The 10,000-nt window shown below is 40.8% G+C and overlaps 2 protein-coding genes across 6 annotated transcripts in view; one reads left to right on the top strand and one right to left on the bottom strand.

Annotated features, from left to right (window-relative positions):
* Positions 1–3,487, bottom strand: part of si:ch211-269k10.4 (uncharacterized protein LOC100150242 homolog) — a 16,156-nt gene extending 12,669 nt beyond the window's left edge. The window contains exon 1 of one of the 3 annotated variants that reach the window (XR_009939619.1): positions 3,435–3,487. The gene's annotated coding sequence lies outside the window, so the exon portion shown is untranslated. Of the gene's footprint in view, positions 1–2,398; positions 2,571–3,434 lie in introns of those variants that run through there. The other 2 variants (XM_062538036.1, XM_062538038.1) reach the window with 2 other exon arrangements.
* Positions 3,488–3,643: 156 nt separating this feature from the next.
* The window catches only part of LOC134082363 (uncharacterized), a 9,036-nt gene continuing 2,679 nt past the window's right edge, over positions 3,644–10,000 (top strand). For all 3 annotated transcript variants that reach the window (XM_062538033.1, XM_062538034.1, XM_062538035.1), the window contains exons 1-2: positions 3,644–3,719; positions 8,312–8,474. In XM_062538033.1, the coding sequence (XP_062394017.1) occupies positions 8,316–8,474 (159 nt within the window). In that variant the 5' untranslated portion in view covers positions 3,644–3,719; positions 8,312–8,315. The remainder of the gene's footprint in view (positions 3,720–8,311; positions 8,475–10,000) is intronic.

A 10,000-nucleotide genomic window follows, 5' to 3' on the forward strand; every position in this document is an offset into this window, starting at 1 on the left:
AGAATACAGCAGCTCTCAATAAGAGTGAGCATGTTAATATATTAGAATACAGCAGCTCTCAATGAGAGTGAGCATGTTAATATATTAGAATACAGCAGCTCTCAATGAGAGTGAGCATGTTAATATATTAGAATACAGCAGCTCTCAATGAGAGTGAGCATGTTAATATATTAGAATACAGCAGCTCTCAATGAGAGTGAGCATGTTAATATATTAGAATACAGCAGCTCTCAATGAGAGTGAGCATGTTAATATATTAGAATACAGCAGCTCTCAATGAGAGTGAGCATGTTAATATATTAGAATACAGCAGCTCTCAATGAGAGTGAGCATGTTAATATATTAGAATACAGCAGCTCTCAATGAGAGTGAGTATGTTAATTAGAATACAGCAGCTCTCAATGAGAGTGAGTATGTTAATTAGAATACAGCAGCTCTCAATGAGAGTGAGCATGTTAATATATTAGAATACAGCAGCTCTCAATGAGAGTGAGCATGTTAATATATTAGAATACAGCAGCTCTCAATGAGAGTGAGTATGTTAATTAGAATACAGCAGCTCTCAATGAGAGTGAGCATGTTAATATATTAGAATACAGCAGCTCTCAATGAGAGTGAGCATGTTAATATATTAGAATACAGCAGCTCTCAATGAGAGTGAGCATGTTAATATATTAGAATACAGCAGCTCTCAATGAGAGTGAGCATGTTAATATATTAGAATACAGCAGCTCTCAATGAGAGTGAGTATGTTAATATATTAGAATACAGCAGCTCTCAATGAGAGTGAGCATGTTAATATATTAGAATACAGCAGCTCTCAATGAGAGTGAGCATGTTAATATATTAGAATACAGCAGCTCTCAATGAGAGTGAGCATGTTAATATATTAGAATACAGCAGCTCTCAATGAGAGTGAGTATGTTACAGTAATATATTAGAATACAGCAGCTCTCAATGAGAGTGAGCATGTTAATATATTAGAATACAGCAGCTCTCAATGAGAGTGAGCATGTTAATATATTAGAATACAGCAGCTCTCAATGAGAGTGAGCATGTTAATATATTAGAATACAGCAGCTCTCAATGAGAGTGAGCATGTTAATATATTAGAATACAGCAGCTCTCAATGAGAGTGAGCATGTTAATATATTAGAATACAGCAGCTCTCAATGAGAGTGAGTATGTTAATATATTAGAATACAGCAGCTCTCAATGAGAGTGAGCATGTTAATATATTAGAATACAGCAGCTCTCAATGAGAGTGGGCATGTTAATATATTAGAATACAGCAGCTCTCAATGAGCATACATTCAAATGTATTCCCTGAATTAATGGCTTGAAAGTAGCGGAAATCCAGAGCTTTAAATTAAGCTCTCAGTAGAATTAATTTTGCATTGATAACATATTAACAAACAAACAGAAGAATGAAATCTATCACTTCACACTACATGCTCTTTATTGTATAATAATGAATTAGCATTTGAAATATGAATGATAGATAAACAGAGAGAGATTCACATTCTATTGTCGCTCATGTGAGACTGCAATGAACACAAATGTGCTGGAAACAAACTGTCGTCCCTATCTAGACACAGAGATGTGTTAAAAAAACAACAACACAAGTTGTGTTATTTTCAACACATACTGCGTAACATAACAAAAGCAATGTGTTAGAAACAACATAAACTGTGTAGTTCCTACAGCATCTAGACACAGAGTGCATTTAGAGAGTGCAGCAAAACCAGCTGGAGAGCATACAGTATACATATATTATGAATTCATATTCCTGTAGGAATGTGTGTGTGTGTGTGTTTGCCCTGTTTATTGTTGACTGTGTGTGTTTGTTGCTTGTACCTCCTAATGTTTCACATAATAAACAATAAGAACTCCTACAGAACCTACTGTATGAACATTATTAAAACTAGTCACAGGCCCAGCTGACTCACACACACTCATACACACTCAAGAAAGTAAAAACATTATTTCACTTTTTTACTTTAGACTTTTACTTTTACTTTTACTTTTACTTTAAAATAGAGCTTTATAATTTGTTTACTCTCCAACTAAAATATGACTCGTACACAACATGCCACTCAGAAGCCACCTACACACACACACACACACGGAAACAAACTTAAGGTAGCGTGAATATGTCTTAAAACAACAGCGGGGCAGAGAAAGCAACTCTGACGGACTCACACCCACACACACACACACACACACACACACAGGATAGAGATAACTGGTCATTCAGATTAGGGACTCTAATGGACTCAGGCGTGACGAGATTACCAGTCCAAGTAGATTAGCGCAGATTACACCACAACGAGCTCAGATGAGACCAGATTAGCGCTAATTAAATTATCGCCATGGCAACTTCTCCTCTGTCACTCACCAGGTTGATGGGCTCGGAGTCGGAGTAGAATGGACCAATCAGGCCTGGCCGTCGGAATGTTCTAGTGATTTCAGATGGTCGGTAATGTTCTAAAGAGTTAAGCGCTGTGTGCACGGGGTGGTTTCAGATGTGTGTGTGTGTGTGTGTGTGTGTGTGTGTGTGTGTGTGTGTGTGTGTGTGTGTGTGTGTGTGCTTGCGTGGGGTGGTTTCACATGGTCTTCGCTCTCGCTGTGTTCTCTCAGAAGGGAGTCGGGGTGGCCTGTAGCCACTTCCTTTGATGTCACACACACACACACACACACACACACACACACACACACACACACACATATGCAGCCTGTTTCTGATGAAAACGATGCAGTTAACCACAGAGCCAGTGCCTTGGCTGCCTGACCAAACTCTTTGTTCTGAAACACACACATACACGGACCCTTCACCCCGAGGATATTACACACACACACACACACACACACGCGCGGACCGTAAACCCCGAGGACATTACACACTCAGCCGTGCGTCCACGGCCACTCTTACACGAGGCAGCAGCGTCTGGTCTGAGTGAGGTCGACCACATCTACTTTATTTGAGTGTGTATGTGTGTGTGTGTGTGTGTGTGTGTGTGTGTGTTGACCACATCTACTTTATTTTAAAGAGACAGGACAGATCTGTGGTGTTGATCTATATATTGCAATCTGTGCTGCTGTCTCTCTAATGCTGTCTACCTGCTGCTGCTGCTGTCTACCTGCTGCTGTCTATCTGCTGCTGTCTACCTGCTGCTGCTGCTGCTGTCTATCTGCTGCTGTCTACCTGCTGCTGCTGCTGCTGTCTACCTGCTGCTGTCTATCTGCTGCTGCTGCTGCTGCTGCTGTCTACCTGCTGCTGCTGCTGTCTATCTGCTGCTGCTCTCTACCTGCTGCTGCTGCTGTCTACAGTATCTGCTGCTGCTGCTGCTGCTGCTGTCTACAGTATCTGCTGCTGTCTATCAGCTGCTGTCTATCTGCAGTCTATGTAATGTGGTGAGTTCAGGTGAACATACCCAGCAGGTGATCAGCAGCAGCAGCAGAGCAGCTCAGTGGTGTTCAGATGCTCAGATCCAAAATGGCTCTTAAGAGGTGAAGAGTTCCTCTAGAGCAGGCTGGACACTCGCACGCCTCCTCACTTCCTCGTTCTCACTCTGAGTGTGTGTTTATCTCCCTCCCTCTCTCTCTCCCTCTCTCTCTCTCTTCCTCTCTCTCTCTCTCTTTCTCTTCTTCCACTTCTTTCAGATCTGTTTCAGAGGCCGACACACACTTGCTTCTCAGCTCCTAGAGTCCTAAAGAGGGTATGTCATTTTTGTAAATGTTTTCATCATTTCTAAAACATGCATTATGTAGTGGGGAGTTTATTTCAGCGGTTGGTGTTTAAATATAGTTGCAGCTCTAGATTGGGGTGGTGGTAGTGTAGTGGCCAAGGAGCTGGGCTAGCATGCCGTAGTGTGTGTGTGTGTGTGTGAGTGAGTGAGAGTGTACGTGTGTGTGTGTGTGTGTGTGTGTGTGTGTGTGTGTGGAGGTACTGTAGTTATTAAGGAGCTGGGCTAGCGAACAGAAGCCTCTTTGCAATTTAGTGTTTGTCTGTATGTAGTATGCATATGTGTGTGTGTATGTGTGTGTGTGTGTGTGTGTGTGTGTGTGTGTGTGTGAGTGTGTGTGTGTGTGTGTCCGCTAAATGAGTAAATGTGTGTGTGTGTGTGTGTGTGTGTACAGTATGTGTGTGTGTATGTGTGTGTGTGTGTGTGTGTGTGTGTGTGTATTTGTATGTGTGTGTGTGTGTGTGTGTGTGTGTGTGTGTGTGTGTGTGTGTGTGTGTGTGTGTCTGCTAAATGAATAAGTGTAAATGCAGAAGAGCGTTGGCAAATATATACAGTAACAGACACAAAGTGCCTTTAGCGCAAAACGTGTTCCAGTGTTTTAATCGCTAATTATTTACTTACTTTATTAACTAATTAAGTGAATATATAACGGAGACAATGTGTCTGTAGTGCAAAAGCACTTGTTTTAATCAGATTAACAGTGTTTTAATCACTAAGAGAGCCAGTTAACTTGCTAGATTTAGATTTAAAAAAAAACTCTTGCAGAGAGAGAAACACTACCACAGATATAATTACAAAAAAAAATGATTTCTTTCTTTCGTTCTTTCTTTCTTTGTTTAAAATTGTGTTGTCTTGTTCATACATTCTCTGGTCTTCTTAATTATCCTCAGGTGCCAATCATTTTATGCTTTTTAAAAACACTCTCTATTGGTCATAACACATTGATGGGTTTAGGCTGTGTTGTTTCAACACATTGATTTGGTACACAATATGTGTTGAAATTAACACAACTTGTGTGTGCTTTTTTTTAAAAGACATCTCTTTGTCCAGATAGGAGGCTTCCAACACATTGATTATGAGAGTGTATGCTTCATTTTTTAGAAACAAAAATCTCTAAGTAAAGTAACAGCCTGAATGCAAGTGGTTTCAAAAACAGAACATTTCAGTTCCCCAAAGCTCTGTGCGCAGGCAGAGAGTGCATCTCTCATCACACACACACACACACACACACACACACACACACACACACACACAAACACACACACACACACACACACACACACACACACACACACACACACACACACACACACACACACACATCTCTCATGCATCTCTCATTTTCAGTTTTAGAATCTATAAAACACAAACTGATTAGCCTGGAAGCTTTAACTGTGAAATGCTTGTCCATGTACTGTATGGCGCAGAGGGCTGAATATGAATAACACTGTATACAATACGTTCTGGTAGCTGCAACATGGACATCACGGTAGTCTGTGCATGTGTTGTCAGTGTAGGAATACAATATTGACACCTTGGACATGCCACAGTGTGACCGCGCACAGGTTGCACGCACGCACACACACACACACACACACACACACACACACACACACACACACACACACACACACTCACACTCACACACACACCTTGGACATGACGCAGTGTGGTCTTGCATGGGCTCCTGTTTGGACTGCACCACAGTAACTCATAATCATCACAACGTTTCTTTAAAAATGGTTTTATCGAGTTGAGCAAAAGGCTGAGGTATTTGGCATATGGTTCTGCTGATTTGGTGAGGGGTTGGGCTATCTCACAAAATTGTGAGTAGTGTAAAGATGTTGTAAGTTTTTTTATTTTTTATTAATCGCACGCTCATCAAACTTACTCGTAAACTGGTAATTAAATACATTACTCACACTCTCATACTTTTCAATCGTATGTAGGATAGAATGGAATGGAATGGAATGGAATATAATGGAATAGAATAGAATACTGTCAAATGGAATAGAATAGAGTGGAATAGAATAGAGTACGGTTACAGCTACAGTTATGTTACTTAGAAAACGCTTTGTCCAAAGCGATGTAGGCTACTGTACAAACAAAAACAATACAATAATTAATTTAGCAGTTGATCAGACCATAGTGTCGACTAATAGAGTAGAACAGAATATGGCAGAATAGATCTTTATTCTACTGTCAACTCAATTGAAAGCGCTTTCCCGACAGTGCATCATTCATGAGTCTATACAAATATATTTTAAAAGGAATAAATAGAAACATATAAAATAGTGTTAGCAGCATATATAAACACACACAGTCATACACACCCAGCCATTGCATTAAAAAAAATAGTATGAATATTCAAGCCCTTTTTCCATAATATTTTCAATCAAATTAAGTTAAAATTTGATGTAATTTTGAGATATTAGAATACACCAAAATGGTTTCCCAGTCAGCAATTCTCTTGAAATTCTAGCAAATTGATGATGTCTTAATGTCCCTGTTACTGCGCATTTTTCTACTGCGCTAAATGGTTTTCATTTTTCTACTCGCTAAATGGCTTTCATTTTTCTACTCGCTAAATGGTTTTCATTTTTCTACTGCGCTAAATGGTTTTCATTTTTCTACTGCGCTACATGGTTTTCATTTTTCTACTGCGCTAAATGGTTTTCATTTTGCTACTGCGCTAAATGGTTTTCATTTTTCTACTGCACTAAATGGTTTTCATTTTTCTACTGTGCTACAGTAAATGGTTTTCATTTTTCTACTGCGCTAAATGGTTTTCATTTTGCTACTGCGCTAAATGGTTTTCATTTTGCTACTGCGCTAAATGGTTTTCATTTTGCTACTGCGCTAAATGGTTTTCATTTTGCTACTGCGCTAAATGGTTTTCATTTTTCTACTGTGCTAAATGGTTTACCGTCAACAGATGTAGCGAATGGAACACTTTTGTGAGGTGAACGACTTGGTATGCGAGACCAAACTATACCATCACATTAATATCGAATTAACTTTCAATAATCCAATAATTCTGCCGAGCGAATTATCTTATCATGACTAAACTGACGTTACAGCGATATAAGTCCTTTTCCATCACATGGTGCACAAACTCTTTGATGCGCAAAAAGCTACGTCTATCTCCAAGTCTGTTACACTGAGTCAGTCTGTTGTTTTTGTCTAGGGCTGTCAAGTTAACTGATTAATTTCGATTCATTAATTTTAGGAAAATTAACTGATTAAAAAAAACAACACAGATTAATCGATTGTGACCTTTGACCTCTAAGGTACCAAATCAATGCAAAGAAACATTGAGGCCCCGAGGCACTTTTGAATTTATTTCCTCAGCATATTAGGTCATATTATAGATTGTTATGGCCATTATTTGAACAGTGAAAGTAATAATAAAACAGTTTTTGAACTTTAATGTCACTATTGCTGATTATTCAATGATTCATTTGAACTGAGATATTTAAGATGCTTTAGCAGCAAAAATTCTATATGCGATTAATTTAGATGAATTAATCACAGAGTATGTAATTAATTAGATGAACATTTTTAATTGATTGACAGCCCTAGTCTAGACACATCTACAGTGGAAGATCAGCTCCTGCCGCGGGGCCACAGGTGCAGCGATGTAGACGAGCTTCTGTGCTCTGATCTGGCTCAGATACGCACTGTGCACTGTCCCTGTTAAATAAACCTAGATAGCAATACACACTGTCCTGTACTGTGCTGCACTTCATGTGTACTGATTGTGCACTTTAGTGCACTTTATTGGTACTGTGTGCACTTTAGCACACTTAATGTGTACTGTTCACTATAGAAAATCAAATAAAAGGGTGCACTCCAGTGTTCACGCTGACGACGGCTACCGATACGTTTGTTACGCCCTGCGGCTACATGTGTAAATAAATTAGAGAAAAGAAAAAAACAATTTTTGAAACATCCTTTTGTTTGATTTTCTGGATCCCACAAAGAACGAACAGGAGAGTTCAGTGTTTGTCAGAAAACAAAGGAATTTCAGGAATAGCATGTCACTAAAATATGTCACCAAAAATGTAAAACAAAAAGCAGAATTTGGAACCTGCCTTTATCCAGTGTTAGGATTTTTGTACTTGAAATGTATGCAAATGACAGCATATTTAATTGGACAACAGCTCATTTACATATATAGTAATATTTCAGAAAACTTCCATAACAAAACAAATATATGACATAACGTAAATAATCAGCTGTGGCAGTATAATGGATATCTATTAGTTCATATCTTTATATTGAGCCTATTCACCTGTAACACAACCCCTCATACTGTAAGTGTATAATAGACATGAACTAGCTGCGACTATGACCTGAATTACGATAAAACTACTTAATTTTACTAGACTCCAGGTGTTTAGTTTGATGTGTATATTGTTGTGTGCTGTGTATTGATATATTGTTGTGTGCTGTGTATTGATGTGTATATTGTTGTGTGCTGTGTAATCGCTGTATTTAAATGCAACTTGTTGTTGTTGTTGTTGTTGTTGTTGTTGTTGTTGTTGTTGTGTTGTTGTGTCCAGGGCGATGAGGTTCACGTTCCGCTCGGACGACCGCATGGTCATCACCATTCCGCTGGGCAGCCTGCGTGAGGTGCGGGAGGGTCAGCTGATGCCCGAGCGCTTCACCTGCGTCTTCAAGGACGTCTACAAGGTGTTCCTCAGGGGGCACCCCAAAGCACTGGGGGTACGACGCCCACACATCACACTCACCTGCAGGACATTCCATTAGCAGGACACTCCATTAGCAGGACACTCCATTAGCAGGACACTCCATTAGCAGGACACTCACTTGCAGGGCATTCCATTAGCAGGACACTCCATTAGCAGGACATTCCATTAGCAGGACATTCCATTAGCAGGACATTCCATTAGCAGGACACTCCACTAGCAGGACATTCCATTAGCAGGACATTCCATTAGCAGTGACATTCCATTAGCAGGACACTCCATTAGCAGGACACTCCATTAGCAGGACATTCCATTAGCAGGACATTCCATTAGCAGGACACTCACCTGCAGGACATTCCATTAGCAGGACACTCCATTAGCAGGACACTCCACTAGCAGGACACTCCATTAGCAGGACATTCCATTAGCAGGGCATTCCATTAGCAGGACATTCCATTAGCAGGACACTCACTTGCAGGGCATTCCATTAGCAGGACACTCCATTAGCAGGACACTCCATTAGCAGAACACTCCATTAGCAGGACACTCACCTGCAGGACATTCCATTAACAGGACACTCCACTAGCAGGACATTCCATTAGCAGGACACTCCACTAGCAGGACATTCCATTAGCAGGACATTCCATTAGCAGGACATTCCACTAGCAGGACACTCCATTAGCAGGACACTCCATTAGCAGGACATTCCATTAGCAGGACATTCCATCAGCAGGACACTCACTTGCAGGACATTCCATTAGCAGGACATTCCATTAGCAGGACATTCCATTAGCAGGGCATTCCATTAGCAGGACACTCCATTAGCAGGACATTCCATTAGCAGGACACTCCATTAGCAGGACACTCCACTAGCAGGACATTCCATTAGCAGGACACTCCATTAGCAGGACATTCCATTAGCAGGACATTCCATTAGCAGGACACTCCACTAGCAGGACATTCCATTAGCAGGACATTCACCTGCAGGACATTCCATTAGCAGGACATTCCATTAGCAGTGACATTCCATTAGCAGGACATTCCATTAGCAGGACATTCCATTAGCTGGACACTCACTTGCAGGACATTCCATTAGCAGGACACTCCATTAGCAGGACATTCCATTAGCAGGACACTCCATTAGCAGGACAACTAGTGTCTGGCGCCCACCGGACACGGCGTTCAGCGGTTTGGGCTTGACGTTGACGCGCCGGGTTTTAGAGCAGTTTTCTAACCCTGTGTGGCTCCAGACGTTTCTAGTGGGCTTTGCTCCGTTAAAAACAATGCAGTCGCCATTTTCTTCTTGTCACGTCGCGCCGCATACTGGACGTGTCTGGTGGGTGCCGGCCTTCATTTATGTTAAGATGAACATTCACTTCATCCAGACATTCACCTTTATATTGAGGAGTAATTTAATTGAAGATTAATTGTGTGTGTGTGTGTGTGTGTGTGTGTGTGTGTGTGTGTGTGTGTGTGTGTGTGTGTGTGTGTGTGTGTGTGTGTGTGTGCGTGCGTGTATGCATGTGTGCGTGCGTGCGTGTG

The sequence above is a fragment of the Sardina pilchardus genome, chromosome 6, assembly GCF_963854185.1.
Source record: "Sardina pilchardus chromosome 6, fSarPil1.1, whole genome shotgun sequence".
Classification (NCBI taxonomy): domain Eukaryota; kingdom Metazoa; phylum Chordata; class Actinopteri; order Clupeiformes; family Clupeidae; genus Sardina; species Sardina pilchardus.